Source organism: Heterodontus francisci, chromosome 7, assembly GCF_036365525.1.
Source record: "Heterodontus francisci isolate sHetFra1 chromosome 7, sHetFra1.hap1, whole genome shotgun sequence".
Taxonomy (NCBI): Eukaryota; Metazoa; Chordata; class Chondrichthyes; order Heterodontiformes; family Heterodontidae; genus Heterodontus; species Heterodontus francisci.
This window is the reverse complement of record NC_090377.1, coordinates 126,942,995-126,960,846: the sequence shown is the minus strand read 5'-3', so window position 1 is coordinate 126,960,846 and position 17,852 is coordinate 126,942,995. Positions and strand designations below refer to the sequence as shown.

The 17,852-nt window shown below is 43.2% G+C and overlaps 1 protein-coding gene across 2 annotated transcripts in view; it reads left to right on the top strand.

The window, feature by feature from the left end:
* The window catches only part of LOC137372316 (sperm-associated antigen 16 protein), a 1,170,879-nt gene that overhangs the window by 624,191 nt on the left and 528,836 nt on the right, over window positions 1-17,852 (top strand). For both annotated transcript variants that reach the window (XM_068036139.1, XM_068036138.1), the window contains one exon: window positions 1,465-1,608. In XM_068036139.1, coding sequence (XP_067892240.1) covers window positions 1,465-1,608 — 144 coding nt within the window. The remainder of the gene's footprint in view (window positions 1-1,464; window positions 1,609-17,852) is intronic.

The following is a 17,852-nucleotide window of genomic DNA, read 5'->3' as shown; positions in this document are numbered from 1 at the left end:
TGCTTCTCTCAGAAACATCTCATCACCTGCAATGTATAAGGGCTGGCAAATTATGATAATGAGATGACCTTGCATTATTGGATGAGGCTAGCCTCTTGGGGCACAGAAGTGCCCAGTGCTACTCTGCTTGGACCACAATATTGACCCAATATTTGTGAACTGTCAGCCTTGGCTCAGTGGTAGCGCTCGCAAAGGTTGTGGGTTCAAATACTACTCCAGACTCCAGACACTTGTGTACATAATCCAGGCTAACAGTTCAATGCAGCACTGAGGGACTGCTGCACTATCAGAGGTGTTGTCTTTCAGACAAGACAAACAGAGGACCCATCTGCCTTCTCAAGTGGAAGTAATAGACTCCCTGGTACTATTCAAGGAATAGCAGGGGAATTCCCCTGGTGTGCTGGCCAATATTGATCCCTCAACCAACATCAGTAAAACAGATTATCTGGTCCTTATCACATTGCTGTTTGTGGGCCCATGTTGTATGCAAATTGGCTGCTGCATTTCCAACATTACAACAGTGACTACACCTCAAAAGTACTTAATTAAATATAAAGCGCTTTGGGACGTCCTGAGATCTTCAATTATGATATATAAATGCAAATCTTTCAGCCGGTCAGTAGGTCAGTTTTTATAATGAGGCAGCAACACCGATTTTGTGCTTGGGCATAAAGTTAAAAATCTAACCCTAATTTCCTTATTGGTTACCTTAGCATTTTCGTTCAAATTGATCACCTTTGTCCACACATCCTTCTAAATGTGGTGGTTGTAAACACTATGCTTACCTTCTGTGTGATTGCATCCAATGCCAGCTGCTGAAGCCTGGATGGGATCCTGGTAATGGGATCTTTCTGACTCACGGAGGGCTTTTGTCATTTCTTTATGCCATCTGCAAAAATATACACAATCTTTTCTGTAAAATGGGTGCTTTAAGATCTCTTTGTTCCCTCCAGTGCCCAAATTTGTCCCCTCCGCACCTGAATTGAAAATTCTTTATTGTGTTTATGTGTCATTGAAAGAGTGGCGAGGAAGGGAAATTAATGAGTTAATCTGCAGTGATATTACAAACACATTCTATTCAATTTAGCATTCGTTATTAGCGTGCAAGCTGCACAATGTGTACTGTGTGTTCCTGCTAAATAAAGAAGAACTTCCATTCAGTGCATAATGAGTGTATCGTTATTGTAAAAGTAAATTAATTCCTATAGTGTGTTATCAAAATTGAATATTGGACTAGGTAAATTGCTTTAATTGTCACATTTTTATAATCTGTGGATTAACTTAATTGTCAAAGTGCACATTAAACTAGGTTCTTTATAGAATTAGACGACAATGCTTCTGTCAGCTGTATTCCTCATGATATTCAAGAAGATATTTTGATATGTTCATATAATAAACAATATGCTTGAAAAGCGCATGGCATTATGCTGAAAACATGTTTATCACCCCCTCATTCTTTTATAGCCTAGCTCTTCATCCACGTAAACAAATTCTGGTGACTGGAAGTGATGAGCGCCTCTGGAAGATGTGGTCCATTCCCAATGGTGACATTATCATGACAGGTGAAGGTCACGGTGATTGGCTTTCTGGCTGCTGCTTCCATCCCAGGTTAGTGTAAACATTGTATTCAGTCAGCACAAATCCCAGCTGAGAGTAACTTTACATACTTTTGTTTGCATTAGTCTGTTCATTTCTCGGCTGAACTGATGACACAGTGCTTCATGTTTGCTTTTGTTTCTCTTCCATATTGTGCAATGCATTTATAAATGATCTTGGTAATTTTTCTTGACAGCCTTGTGATATTGACTTGCTGATGTTAGTACTATGTGAGTCTCCACGTTGATGACACAAAGATAGGTAGGAAAGTAACTTGTGAAGAGGACATAAGGAGGCTACAAAGGGATATAGATAGGTTAACTGAGTGGGCAAAGACCTGGCAAATGGAGCATAATGTGGGAAAGTGTGAAATTGTCCACTTTGACAGGAAGAATAAAAAAAGAAGCATATTATCTAAATGGTGAGAGATTGCAGAACTCTGAGATGGGTGTCTAGGGTGTTCTTGTGCATGAATCGCAAAAGGTTAGTACGTAGGTACAGCACGTTATTAGGAAAGCTAATAGAATGTTATTGTTTATCGCGAGGGGAATTGAATACAAAAGTAGGGAGGTTGTGCTTCAGATATACAGGGCATTGGTGAGACCACATCTGGAGTACTGTGTACAGTACTGGTCTCCTTATTTAAGGAAGGATGGACATGTGTTGGAGGCAGTACAGAGAAGGTTTCCAAGACTAATACCTGGAATGGGCGGGCTGTCTTATAGGAAGGATTGGACAGGCTAGGCTTGTATCTGCTGGAATTTAGAAGAATAAGAGGCGACTTGATTGAAACATATAAGATCCTGAGGGTCTTGACAGGGTGTATGTGGAAAGGATGTTTCCCCTTGTGGCAGAATCTGGAACTAAGTGTCACTGTTTAAAAATAAGGGGTCGCCCATTTTTGGACAGAGATGAGGAGAAATTTTTTCTCTCAGAGGGTGGTGGGTCTTTGGAATTCTCTTCCTCAAAAGGTGGTGGAAGCAGAGTCTTTGAATATTTTTAAGGCAGAGGTCGATAGATTCTTGATAAGCAAGGGGGTGGAAGGTTAGCAGAGGTAGGTGGAAATGCGGAGTAATCAGTTCAGCCATCAACTTATTGAATAGCGGAGCAGGCTCGAAGGGCCGAGTGGCCTACTCCTGCTCCTAATTCGTACGTTCGTATGTATGTCGTATGTTTTATTTACCAGTCCTCAACCAATATTAGATGAACATATTCACTTGGCTTTCATAAACCATAAAACAGCATTTGATTTTGAATGAAACACAATACATCTCTGACTTTGCAGCCTGGCGTTATCCACACAACTTTCTTTACTTTGGCCCAGCCATATAAGCATTCTAATTCATAATGATAGGAAATCTCAACTTTATTTGTCTTCACTTATTGTCCCCCTGCGAGCAGAGACTATGTGGTCCCTTGGATTAAGATTCACTTTGAACATTTCTGGGGCCTGGATTATTTTAAATAGTTTTATATTTCACCATTCAATCTCTTCAAGTTTAAGGTAACCCACTTCAGTCTATGGGCCTATCATAGGAACATAGGAACAGGAGCAGGCCATGCAGTCCCTCAAATCTGTCCGGTCATTCAGTTAGGTCATGGCTGATCTGTACCTTAACCCTATTTATTCACCTTGGTTCCGTAACTTTCAATGCCCTTATCCAATAAGATTCTATCAATCTCACTTTTAAAATTCTCAATTGACCTGCAACCTCAACAGCTTTTTGGAGAATAGAGTTTCAGATTTCCCTTTGTGTGAAGAAGTACTTCCTGACATCACTCCTGAATGGCCTAGCACTAACTTTAAGGTTATGCTCTCTTGTCCTGTGGTTTCCTGCCAAAGCAAATAGTTTCTCTCTCTATCTGCCCTATCAACTCCTTTAATCATCTTAAATACTTCAATTAGATAACCCCTTAATCTTCTATATTCCGGGCAGATAAGAATAATCTATGAACCTGTCCTCATAGTTTAACCCTTTTAGTGCCTGCTGCTGCTACCAGCTGAGCTTCTGGACTGTATTTATATATACTGCTGGCTTCTCAAAACTACCTGGCTGCTGCATTGGTTACTGGGCAGAAAACTGTCCACTCTGGGCTGATTTCCATTTCTCCGCTGGCTTCTGGGTTTATCTCACTTCCCTGCAACTTTCTTCTCAAATCGCATTCTCCACTGAAAAGAATGCAAGTCTCTACTTCAGTACCTGGCGTGCTTCTGTGCTCAGTTTTTGCTCCTCTTTTCACTCTACTTTATGTTGGCTTTGATCTGTTCCTGCTCATTCCCATCCTGCTCTGGACTCTGAAATCTCTCCTTTGCTTCCATCTGCTTACTTCCTGTGGCTGCTGACTCTGCTCTGATTAACTTGTCCTTCAGAACTCCTTCACTAAACTGATTTAAATCATCTCCTCAAGCTCCTGCTGCTTACTCTGATCTTATGTGCTTTTCACCTCCCTGAAGCTGTTCCTCAGATCAGCTTCTTCATCCACTCAGAACTTGTGGATTTACTTTTCATTCTCCTCGGCTCCCTGAACTTCATTACTCTTGGCCTTGGGTTTCAATTCCATAGTTCCTTGTTCCTGTGCTGTTATATTTGACGATGCATCCTGCTAATACCTGAACCAATAACATGCCTCTGTTGGTCCTTGGATCAACTTCTGCTGGGTAAAGGGCATCTTGGCCCACTGACTTAACTGAAACTCCAGCAATGCACCCACTAATATTCTGAGTCACAGAAACAGCTCCAAGATCCACTTCCTCTCCGCAACTGTTTCCAAACCTTGACACAGGTTTTTGGATGCTCCTAACTGACTCTGGTCTGTCTACAAGTCAACTCCTCCCTACCACAGGATTTTAGAAGTTAACTCTGGACTCTTTCATATCATCCATGATGCCCACCTCTGTTCTTGCAAACTAATATTCCATATCCAATGACCCTTCCCTCTCTAAAGCCCTTGAACATAATGTTGACTCTCAAATCTGTACCCATCTTTCCGACAACTCCTTGTTTGAATCTCTCTAACCAAAGTCATGAATGATATCCTTGGTGATTGTGGCAGTGATGCACTATCCCCTTCTTTGACCTGTCTCAGCCTTTGACATGGCCGACCATGCCATCATCCTCCAACACCTCTCCTCTGGTGTTCAGCTCAGCGGGAATGCTCTCACTTGGTTCCACTCTTATACATTCATGGACACAGCATCTGCAACGATGACTTCTCCTCTTGCCCCTGCACCATTACCTCCAAATTGCCCAAATATCTATCATTGGCATCTCCTTTTCTTTATCTACATGCTATCCTTGGCGACACCATCCAAAGACATGAGGCCATGTCCACATGTATGCTGATGACACCCTGCTCTATCATACCATCACCTCTGTTGACTCCTCCACTGCCACTGTGTTGTGCTTGTCTAATGTCCAGTCTTGGATGTGCTGTAACTTCCTCCAATTAAACATTGGGAAACTGCCACAAGCTTTGCCACCTTTGCTGTCAAGGCCATCCTCCTCCCTGGCTACTGTCTGAGGCAGAACCAATGTATTTGCAACCATAGCTGACTTCAAGCTAAACTTCCAAACTCATATCTTCTCCATCACAAAGGCTGCCTACTTCCACCGGGTTAACATTGCCTGTCCCACTTCAGCCTATCTGTTGGTAACATCCTTATTACTGCTTTTTTCACCTCCAGACTTGACTACTTCAATATTCCTTTGTCAGCCTCCCACCCTCCACACTCCATAATATTCAGCTCATCCAAAACTCTGCTGCCCATATCCTATCCCGCATCAACTTCTGGCATTACCATCGTCGAATACCCCTAGATCAACATTGTGGGGATTCACCATTGATCGAAATTTAACTGGACCAGCCACATAAATATTGTAGCTGCAAGAACAGTTCAGACGCTGGATTCTCTGTGGTGTGTGACTCACTTAACTTCCCAAAGCCTAAACACCACCTACAAAGTAAAAGTCAGGAATGTGATGGAAAACTTTCCTTATGCCCGGATGATTGTAGCTCTAACAGCACTCAAGAAATTCAACACCATCCATGGCAAAGCAGCCACTTGATCGGCACCCCATCCATCCTCTTAAACATTTACTCCCTCCAACTCCAGTGCAACGAGTCAGCAGTGTGTACCATCTACAAGATGCACTGCTGCACTGCAGCAATTCGTCAAGCAATTCTTCAACAGCACCTCCCAAACACATGACCTCGACCATCTGGAAAGACAAAGGCAGCAGGCGGATGGGAAGACCACCACCCCCAAGTTCTCCTCCAAGCCACACACCATCCTGATTTGACTATAGCTGTTGCTTCATCATTGCTGGATCAAAAGCCTGGAACTCTCTACCTAATATTACTACGGGAGTACCTTCTCCACACAGACAGCAGGGTTTCATCACCACCGTCAAAAAATGCTGGCCTTGTCAGCCACACCCACATCTTGTGACTGAATATATTTTTAAAAACTCGAGGTTCCCCGATGCATCCAATTTAAAATTCTCATTTTTATGTTTAATTTTTTTATCGGCCTTGCCCCTTCCTGTCTCTGTAATCTGCTCTCGCCCTGCAACTGTCTCTCTGAACACTCTGTTCCTGTAACTCAGGCTTCTTGCCCATCCCTCCTCCCTTTTCCACATTATTGGTGACCAAGCCTTCAGCCCTAGAGCCCTGCTTTGGAATTCCATCCAAAATCTCCTTTGCCCCTCTTCCTTTAAGAACCTTTTTAAAACCCAGTTCTTTGAGCAGTGTTTTGGCCAATTCTCCTAATATACCTTCCTTAGCCTGGGCGCCATTCTTTTTGATTATGCCTCTGTGAAGTATATTGAGACGTTTTCTTTTTAAAGGTATATAAATGCAAGTTGTTGTTTTGTCATTTACATTGGTTAAATGGCTCATGAGCTGCTTGACCAACGTTAAAAAAATCATGTAAATTTGGCTAGTTTCAATTGTAGTCATGATTGGTGCAACTCTTGAGCACAGAACACATGCTTAATTATAGACTAAATAGTTTTCTTAACAGAAGTCATAGCAATAGCTGGTGTGAAAATGGAAAATATACTTTTGTATAATACAAGTTCCTTATTTGAGGTTAGGATTGGTGAATAATATAACTTTACAGCATTAAGGTTTTTATGCCAACTCTGTGACAAAAATAGTCACTTAGTCGAATTCCCTGCCCTTTCAGTGTACATTTTCTTTTTTTAGATATTTAAGGACCTCCTTTTTAAAGGGTATTCTGTATTTTGGATCTTGCTTCCACCATTGTTTTTGATAGGTTATTAGGACATAGATTAGCCTGTGTAAAAGCAACCCCCTAACCTCTGCCTTCAAACATTTGTGATGTTATATAAATAGAAAATACAATAAGCATAATGAGAGAGGAAGTACTGGAGGGTCTGACATCCTTGAAAGTGGATAAATCACCAGGGCCAGATAGATTGTGTCCCAGGTTGTTAAAGGAATCCAGGGTGGAAATAGCAGATGCGCTGAGGATCATCTTCAAATCTTCACTTTATACGGACGAGGTGCAGATGATTGGAGGTCTGCAAACGTTATACCGTTGTTTAAGAAGGGTGCGAGGGATAGGCCAAATAATTATAGGCTGGTCAGTCTGACCTCGGTGTTGGGTAAATTATTAGAATCAATTCTGAGGGACAGGATAAACTGGCACTTAGAAAGGCACGGACTGATCAGGGATCGGCAGCATGGATTTTTTAAGGGAAGGTCATGTCTTACCAATTGAATTGAATTCTTTGAGGAAGTAACAAGGAGGATTGATGAGGATAGTGCAGTGGATGTGGTCTGCATGGATTTTAGTAAGGCATTTGACAAGGTCCCGCATGGCAGATTGGTCAGTAAAATGAAAGCCCATGGGATACAGGGGAATGTGACAGGTTGAATCCAAAATTGGCTCAGTGACAGGAAACAAAGGGTAGTAGTCGATGATAAAAGCAAAATACTGCGGATGCTGGAAATCTGAAATAAAAACAAGAAATGCTGGAACCACTCAGCAGGTCTGGCAGCATCTGTGGAACGAGAAGCAGAATTAACGTTTCGGGTCAGTGACCCTTCTTCGGAACTGACAAATATTAGAAATGTTAAAGGTTATAAGCAAGTGAGCCAGGGGTGGGGCAAGAGATAACAAAGGAGAAGGTCTAGATTGGACAAGGCCACATAGCTGACCAAGAGGTCATGGAGAAAGGCAAACAATATGTTAATGGTGTGTTGAAAGACAAAGCATTAGTACAGATAGGGTGTTAACGAACTGAAGATTGAACAGCAGCAAGTACAAACATGAAAAAAAACAGTGGGTAAACAAACTGAACAAACTACAATGGAATGAAATAAACAAAAGAAAAAAATTGTAAAAAATGTAAAAAAGAAAAAAGAAAAATTAACTAAACTTAAAAGTAAAATGGGGGGCCCGTCATGCTCTGAAATTATTGAACTCAATGTTCAGTCCGGCAGGCTGTAGTGTGCCCAATCGGAAAATGAGATGCTGTTCCTCGAGCTTGCGTTGATGTTCAGTGGAACACTGCAGCAAGCCCAGGATAGAGATGAGAACAGGGGGGAGTGTTGAAATGGCAAGCAACCAGAAGCTCAGGGTCCTGCTTGTGGACTGAGCAGAGGTGTTCCGCAAAGCGGTCACCCAGTCTGCGTTTGGTCTCCCCAATGTAGAGGAGACCACATTGTGAGCAGCGAATACAGTATACTACGTTGAAAGCAGTACAGGTAAATCGCTGCTTCACCTGAAAGGAGTGTTTGGGGCCTGGGATAGTGAGGAGAGAGAAGGTAAATGGGCAGGTATTACACCTCCTGCGATTGCAGGGGAAGGTGCCATGGGACGGGGACGAGGTGGTGGGGGTAATGGAGGAGTGGACCAGGGTGTCGCGGACGGAACGATCCCTTCGGAATGCTGACAGGGGAAGGGAGGGGAAGATGCGACTGGTAGTGGCACCATGCTGGAGGTGGCGGAAATGGCGGAGGATGATCCTTTGGATATGGAGGCTGATGGGGTGGAAAGTGAGGACAAGGGGAACCCTATCATGGTTCTGGGAGGGAGGGGAAGGGGTGAGGGTAGAGGTGCGGGAAATGGGCTGGACACAGTTGAGGGCCCTGTCAACAACAGTGGGGGGGAATCCTCGGTTGAGGAAAAAGGAGGTCATATCAGAAGCACCGTCATGGAAGGTAGCATCATCAGAGCAGATGCGTCGGAGAAACTGGGAGAATGGAGTGGAGTCCTTACAGGAGGTAGGGTGTGAAGAAGTGTAGTCCAGGTAGCTGTGGGAGTCGGTGGGCTTATGACAGATATTATCCCCAGAGATGGAGACAAAGAAGTCGAGGAAGGGAAGGGACATGTCAGAGATGGACCATGTAAAGGTGAGAGAAGGGTGGAAATTGGAAGCAAAGTTGATAAAGTTTCCCAGTTCAGGGCGGGAGCAGGAAACGGCACTGATACAGTCATCAATGTACCGGAAAAAGAGTTGAGGGAGGGGGCCTGAGTAGGACAGGAACAAGGAATGTTCAGCATATCCCACAAAAAGACAGGCATAACTAGTACCCATGCGGGTACCCATAGCAACACCTTTTACTTGAAGGAAGTGAGTGGAGTTAAAGGAGAAGTTGTTCAATGTGAGAACAAGTTCAGCCAGGCGGAGGAGGGTGGTGGTGGATGGGGACTGGTTGGGCCTCTGTTCAAGGAAGAAGCGGAGAGCCCTTAAACCATCCTGGTGGGGGATGGAGGTGTAGAGCGATTGGACGTCCATAGTGAAGAGGAGGCGGTTGGGACCAGGAAACGGGAAATTGTCAAAATGACGTAGGGCGTCAGAAGAGTCACAGATGTAGGTGGGAAGAGACTGGACCAGCTGAGAAAAGATAGAGTCAAGATAGGAAGAAATAAGTTCAGTGGGGCAGGAGCAGGCTGACACAATGGGTCTGCCAGGACAGTCCCGTTTGTGGATTTTGGGAAGGAGGTAGAAGCGGGCTGTCTGGGGTTGCGGGACTATGAGGTTGGAAGCTGCAGACGGAAGATTTCCAGAGGAGATGAGATCAGTGACAGTCCTTTGGACGGTGGCTTGATGTTCGGTGGTGGGGCCGTGGTCCAGAGGGAGGTAGGAAGAAGTATCTGTGAGTTGGCGTTGAGCTTCTTGCAAGGCAGAGGTCGGTACGCCAGACAACAACAGCACCACCCTTGTCTGCAGGTTTGATGACCATGTCGGGGTTAGACCTGAGAGAATGGAGTGCCTCAAGTTCAGAGGGGACAGGTTAGAGTGAGTGAGGGGGGCAGAGAAATTGAGATGACCAATGTTTCGCCGACAGTTTTCAATGAAGAGATGAAGAGCGGGTAAGAGGCCAGGGGGAGGGGTCCAGGTAGAGGGGGAATGCTGGAGGCGGGTGAATGGGTCTGCTGGTCGGGGGGAGGACTCCTGGTCAAAGAAGTGAGCCCGGAGATGGAGGCGGCGGAAGAAGAGCTCAACGTCATGCGGAGCACAAAATTCATTGAGGTGGGGACGTAAGGGGATAAAACTGAGACCTTTGCTGAGTACAGAACGTTCAGCATCAGAGAGGGGGAGGTCAGAGGGTATAGTGAATACACGGCAAGGGGTCAGATCAGAAAGGGGGGGGTCAGAGGGAAGTGAAGCGGAAGGAGGATCTGGAGGAGCATTTGTCCCCATCAGCTGCTGGAGCTTGTGTTCCTTGACATCTGAAAGGAAGAAAAAAAGTTTTTTGTTAATGCGTCGGATGAGACGAAAGATGAAATGAAACTGCGGAGTAGACCAGCTTTGAGATAAGGTGAGGCGGTGCTGCTGGAGAGAGAGGTTCAGTGTGTGCATGTGGCGGCGCATAGCACTGAGTGTGGATCTCAGGATGCGGCGAGAGTAGCAGTCCGAGGAACGTTGTATTTCTTGGAGATACCTCTAATCCTGAGTGGATTCAAAACATGATGGGTGAAAATGCAGTTGGAATCCACGAGCCGGAGGCAGTCACTGAGGAAGGAGATGTGGCTGTGAAAACGAGTTTTGGTAGACACTTTATCAAACACCAGGAGGGAAATAGAAAGCAATGAAGGTGAACAAGGTAAAAGAGACAAACGAAAATCCCGTCGGAGGGAAGAGCAGAACTTCTTCAAGGTAGGCATTCCTGGAAGAGAAGTGGCAGTGATGTAGTAGTCGATGGATGTTTTTGTGAATGGAAAGCTGTTTCCAGTGGCGTTCCATAGGGCTCAGTGTTGGGTCCCTTGCTGTTTATGGTATATATTAATGATTGGACTTAAATGTGGGAGGCATGATTGGGAAATTTGCTGATGACACAAATATTGGTCATGTAGTTGATAGTGAAGAGGATGGCTGTAGCCTCCAGAATGCTATCAATGGTTTGGTTGAGTGGGCGGAAATGCGGCAAATGGAATTCAGTTCGGGGATGTGTGAGGTAATGCACTTGGGGAGGGCAAATAAAGCGTGGGTATACATAATAAACGGGAGGATATTGAGAGGGGTAGAAGAAGTGAGAGACCTTAGAGTGCATGTCTACAGGTCCCTAAAGGTGGCAGGACAGGTAGATAAAGTGGTGAAGAAGGCATATGGAATGCTTTCCTTTATTGGCCAAGGTATAGAATTCAAAAGCAGGGATGTAACACTTGAACTGTATAAAATGCTGGTTCGGCCACAGTTGGAGTATTGCGTACAGTTCTGGTCGCCACATTATAGGAAGGACATAGTTGCTGTGGAGAGAGTGCAGAGGAGATTTATAAGAATATTGCCAAGGCTTGAAAGTTGCAGCTATGAGGAAAGATTGGATAGGCCAGGGTTGTTTTCCTTAGAACAGAAGAGGCTGAGGGGTGACTTAATTGAGGTGTACAAAATTATGAGGGGCCTAGATAGAGTAGACGGGAAGGACCTGTTTCCACTAGCAGAGAGGTCAATAACCAAGGGGCATAGATTTAAGGTGATTGATAGAAGGATTAGAGGGGACATGAGGAAAAACCTTTTCACCCAGAGGGTGGTGAATGTCTGTAATTCACTGCCAGGAATGGTGGTGGAGGCAAAAACCCTCGATTCTTTTAAAAGGTGCCTGGACATGCACCTGAAGTGTTGTAACCTGCAAGACTATGGACCAGGTGCTGGAAGGTGGAATTAGATTGGGCGGCTAGTTTTTTCAGCCGAAACGGACATGATGGGCTGAATGGCCTCCTTCTGTGCTGTACTTTTTCTGTGGTTCTATGGTTCTATGTTCTTAAATTGCTGCCCTTTACTTACTGTTTCACTGACCAGTGGAAATAGAGTTCCCCTATTTACCTTGTCTAAATTCCTCATAATTTTGAACATCTCTACTGCTCTCATCAGAACTTATGTTCCAGTGAAAACAGACCCAGGTTCGCTAGTTACTCCTCATAACTAATGCCTTTCATCTTTGCTATCATCTTATAAAATTTCTTCTGTACCCTTTCCATGGCTTAAATGTCCTTTGTGGAATAGGGCACTGAAAAATCAAATTAAAACACATTATTAAAGCAATGAATTGTTGATGTCAGCATTACTGGCACACATAGTTTACTTAATGATTTATTGACTCTGTGCTATTGTGTTAATACACTACTTATGCTGTGCCTAACTAGAATATTTGAAGCTGACATTTGTAATGATCTTGAGCGACAGGGCTTTGGGAAGGTGGAATTATGGCTCCCCCATTCCTCGGGGAGAGAATGAAATTGAATATACAAAAACAGATCTCTGAGGGTCTGGAAAACAGAGAGAGATATAACTGTATATTATCTATAGGATTTAATGTATATGATAAATTTTAAAATTAAGTTGTGTAGGCCAGTATTTGAACTTGCACCTTTTTAGATCTATTTTAAAGGTATTTTTCTTTTTTCTCAATTTAAAGGATGATCCAACCACAGATCATCTTTGCTCTCTATTAACCAGCAATCACTAGCATATATGCAAAAGAAAATATTGTATTTTGGCGTTCTACTAGGTAGCCTGCTACCAAGGGAGCCATAAAAACACTTCTAACTGTGTACCAGGATAGATAGTCCAAGACTTTGACTTAATCTGGCTGTTGAGTTCCCTGAATACAATGACGTGAGTTTTAAAAAGGCAGCCACCAAATCAAAACTTAGGTAAAAAATGCGGAGAGTTGAGACAAGTGCCGGGAATTTCCTTGGACGTTCTATCAATTGACCACCATGACTTCAGCGGAAGCATGGCAGAAACCCTGGATGCATGGCATAATCATCCGCTGAAGTTATGGCAGATGATCGTGAGAGAAACTCTTAGGAATTTCCTGGTGATGGGCTTTGAACAGACCATACTTCTCATGGAGTTCTTTGATATTTTCCAACGTTTCTGCTCATTCCCAAGGTAAAGCTGGAATTTACATCAGTTGTATTTGTATTCATGTTGTGGCCTCAGAAACCTTGAATCTTGACATTATTGCAATGAGTAGCACAGATCCAATTTCACACCTGTGCACCCTCTTTCTCAGTTAAAGGGGACAGATTTTCAGATGCAGCCAGATTCTTCTTGATGCCTTGGATATTTGGGTGCAAGGGATATTGTAAGCTTACAATCCATGGTTATAGAGACTTTAATTATGAATTGCCCCTAATATAGGTAGGTGGTAGGGAAATATAGGGACAGGTGGGGATGTGGTAGGAATATGGAATTAGTGTAGGATTAGTATAAATGGGTGGTTTATGGTCGGCACAGACTCGGTGGGCCGAAGGGCCTGTTTCAGTGCTGTATTTCTAAATAAATAAATTGTTTTCTGGAAAACCATGTCAGATAAGGTGCACAAAATAAAGTGGAGAAAATTCATTGGTGAGTTTAAGGAGAAGGAAGTATGATGTAGTGAATGTAAAGAGTGATAGGAAGTAGGGAAATCTTGTCAATGTTGGAATTAATGAGGTTGTATGGGATGCAGCTGTTTGACCAGAGATTTTGAGACCAATGTTCTAACCTTATCATTTCATTTCTTCCAGCATTGCAGCCATGTTCTGGGCACAATTTTCCTACCGTTGACATACTGTGCCATTTTTTCCCATTGTCTCCTGAGTTAGTGTTTGGAGGGTTTCCTGCCCCCTGAGGGAGGAAGTGGCGGAAGAGGATATGACTGCTTCTGTCCACAGCCTGCACCAGGGCCTCCAAATCAGCACCTTTGGTGTTTCTCACTACTTGTTTCGACCATTACTTCAATCAGAAATGTGTCCCTGGTGGCTGCAGTCAGAATGCACCTCCCCTTGAGTGGCATTATAGAGTCCCAATATCCAGCGCCCCCTCAGGCATGCAGCTAATGAGAAGCACGGGAAGCGATGGCTTCACGCATGCATCATTAAAATGATCAGGCAGCTTGAATATTACTGCCCGAGTCACTTGAAAGATGCATCATTGGATTTCTTGACCTCTGTAGATGTGTCTTTATGTGTAATCTCCCCCAAAAATCTCTGGTGGCTGGGAGTCAGTTGAAAATTTCAAAACTGAGACTGACAGATTTTTGTTATGCAAGGGTATTAAGGGAAAGGGAACCAAGGCAGGTAAATCGAACAAAGATGCAGATCAGACATGATCTAGTTGAATGGCAGTTTGAGGGGCTGAATGGCCTACTCCTGTTCCTACATCCAATTTCTACCTACCTTCGAAAAGAACTGAAATGTCATGAAGGTTTATTTCCATATAGGACAAGATGGGGTGAACACCATGTTTGGGTCCCCTGTGGAAGGGACAATGTCCCAGTGATTATTCCCACTGGCAGTATGAGCTTCCTCTTTGATATGTTGAAAATGCATCCATTTGTGAAATGAAAATGACGCAACACAGTAGGCAATCTTTAAGTTCATAAAGTATGCGAAGTCTGATCTACAGAGCCCATTACGTATACAATTACTTATTTCCCTGTCTGAAAGAGACAGAAAATTTTAATTGCATTATTTTGTGATATACAATGGGATGCTATCTAGCAAGGAAGATTAAAGTTTTGGCAGGGAAGGGAGTTTTCCTAGATTAAAATTTCAGTCAAAAATGATTGTAGAAACACAGTATGTTAGGCATTATAGTTGTATATGTATTCCTTTAAAAATGAATCCATCATAATTTTTCAAATGAATAGATTTATCTGAGATGGTATTGAGACTTAGAAGTGGCTTTAGGAAGCACATAAATGTTATTACACAAAATGATTCTCAACTTGGGATGAAATAAAATGGTAAGTTCAAGGGAGGAAATCGAAGCAAATGAGAGCATGCAATGGAAGATATTTCATTTTGGTCTCATTTGAGCCACTACATTTCTAATGTTTCGATATGGTGCAAATAATTACTGAATATATCAAAGGATTAAAAAAAAGGAATGTGAGAATGAGCTCTTGAAAGAAAGCTTTGAAGCCATACAAATTGTAAGCATCTACACTTTGCTGCTGTATCTCCACACTGGAGGATAAGCAGGTAAACTTAGTGAAATTGATAAAGTCATTGGTAAATTACCTTCGCATTTTTTACAACAAAATAACAATGCTGTGAATTCCTTTGCATGCACTGAGAATTGTAATCTGATTAGCCTTGATCAAACCCTATTTGGAGTTCTGCTTTCAGTATTGGACATTGCACCTCACAAAGCTATATTGGCCTTAGACCCTGCCACAAAACCCTTTCACTAGCCACTAACTGCTCCCTCTCCTTGGTCGCTGTCTAAGGCTGACCCAGACCTCACACAACCTTGGCATTCTGTTTGACCCCGAGCTGAACTTCTGACTAAATCACCTCCATCACCTACTTCCACCTCTAGAACATCGCCCATCTGCGCCTCTGCCTCAGCTCATCCATGACTTGACTATTCTACATTTTTCCTGACCCAACGGCTATCTTCCACCCTCCAAAAATGTGAACTCATCCAAAACTCTGCTATCCATATCCTAACTTAAACCAAGTCCCGTTCACCCATCACCCCTGTGCTTGTTGACTTACACTAACTCCCAGTCCAGCAGCACCTCACTTTTAATATTCTCATCCTGGTGTTCAAATCCTTCCCTTAGTTTCAGCCCGCTCCCACCCCCACCTTATCTCTGTAACCTCCTCCATCTCACAACCCTCCAAAATCCCTGTGCTCCTCCAATTGTGATCTCTCGATTTTCTTTGCTCCACCATTGGCACCCATATCTTCAGCTGTCAAGGTCCTAAGCTCTGCATTTCCCTCCATAAGCCTCTCTGACTTGCTACCTCGCTCATCTCCTTTAAGACACTCCTTAAAAGCTATCCTTGACCTGTCCTGATATCTCCTTATGTGACTCGGCACCAAATCTTGTTTGTTAATGCTCTTGTGAAATGTCTTGAGATGCTTCACTATGTTAAAGGTGCCATATAAATGCAAGTTGTTGTTGGAGTATTGCAATGCAAGTTCAACTGAATGATACCAAGGCTTAAAGGATTAAACTGAGGACAGGTTGCAAAAACTTGGCTTTTATTGCTTTGAGTTTAGCTCTTGAAGGGTGATCTAATCAAGGTGTTTAAAATGATTAAGGGCTTTGAAAGAGAAACTTTCCACTGGTGAAGGAATCCAGAACAAGAGGGTGCATCTCGAAATTAGTACGAAACCATTTAAGTGTAAAATCAGGAAGCTTTTGTTTTAACACACAAAGGGTCATGGATCCTGAGTTAGAATGGAATTTTCAAGACTGAAATTGATAATGTTTGTTAAGTAAGGATATCATGGGATATAGAGAAAAGGCAGATCAATAGAATTGCAATGCAAACCAGCCATAATTTAATAGAATAGCAGAATAGGTTTGAGGGGCTGAATGACCTAAACCTGTTCCTATTAGATTTCAAGCCTCAAGATGACGAGCACAACCAATAACCAAGGTTGAACAGGATGAGTATTTTTGTCAACAACATCTGCTTAATAACTGCTGTCCTTTAGGATCCGTTTTATGTTTTAAAACAAATTGCTATAATTTAACTTCAAAAGAAACAAATTTTCTCCAAATGTGTTTTTAAGACTTTGGAATAACTAGTACCGACAGAGTAGAATGATACACTGATGAAGGCTTTTATTACAGAGATATACTTACATTTAGTAATTCTCGGTAAAGAATGACACAGAAGCAGTGGGAAACCATATTATTTCCCAGTATAACAGGTATTTAAAAGCAGCTTACGTTAGTCACTTCGTGATTTGAGGTAAGAAATTCATTTTCTCATGACCTAATTTTATATGCAAATGAAGCATTAATTGTTCAAAACAATGTTAACACTGAATTTCAGAAATATGTTCTGGAGGGTTTTGAAGTTAGGACCTTACCTTTTGCCCAGATTAAACTTGGTGCAATATATTAAACTACGGTACAACTTGATTTTAGATTTTTGATCCTGAATTAACATCTCCCAAAACATTGTTCATGGACAAATGGAATACCGTTACAATGGGGCAATTTTAAGGGACAATAAAACAGGCATCGAACTCGATCTTACCCATATCCCTTGGGCAGGATAGATTAAAATTACCCCCAATATCTCTTTATTTGTGTTATTTCTTAATTATTTCTGTTTGCTTTCAGTCTTCTCACTCTCATAAACATACATGTATTTTAACTGCTGGTATATCTGTCTTTTGTCACACTTCAGGCAAGATTTTGGGTTTTGGGTTGGGACCCCGATGTCAGGGTCAAATGGGTATCACTACCCCGCCCTGTGTGAGCAACAGTCACCTGGCAGTGATTTTCCCGATTTGACTGATTAGTGGCCCGAGGGTGGGCTCGCCATCCAATTAGGACCAATAGAAGGCCCTCCAGCTTGGAAGAAGCAGCAGGCTGCCGTTTCAGGTAAGAGAGAGAGTGGGAGCCTCACGATGGCAATGCCCACTCTGCAGCTTTTTAAAATTTTAAATAAAGAGCTCCCTTATCTGTCAGGCCATGATTGTGGAGGAAGAACCCCTCCACAGGGCGGCCTGCAGCTACAGCTGAAACCAGACAGATCGGGAGGGTCTCAATGCCTGCTTGAAGCGCTAGCTCCCCAGTTTGCTGCTGGGAGGCCACCTCCAGGCAGCTGGCCTAATCTCCAATGCCTTAGGGGGCCCAGAGACCAACTGGAAAATTCCAGTCAACCACTGACGATAATAGACCTCAAGTGACCACTTAACCCCCTTAATTGGCTATCTGCCACTTGTGGGCGGGTAGCCCGACTGCCCCTCGCCATCCCACCTCCAGGATAATGGCCTGGGGGCGGGATGGTGCCAGCAAACTGGAACATCGACCAGTGA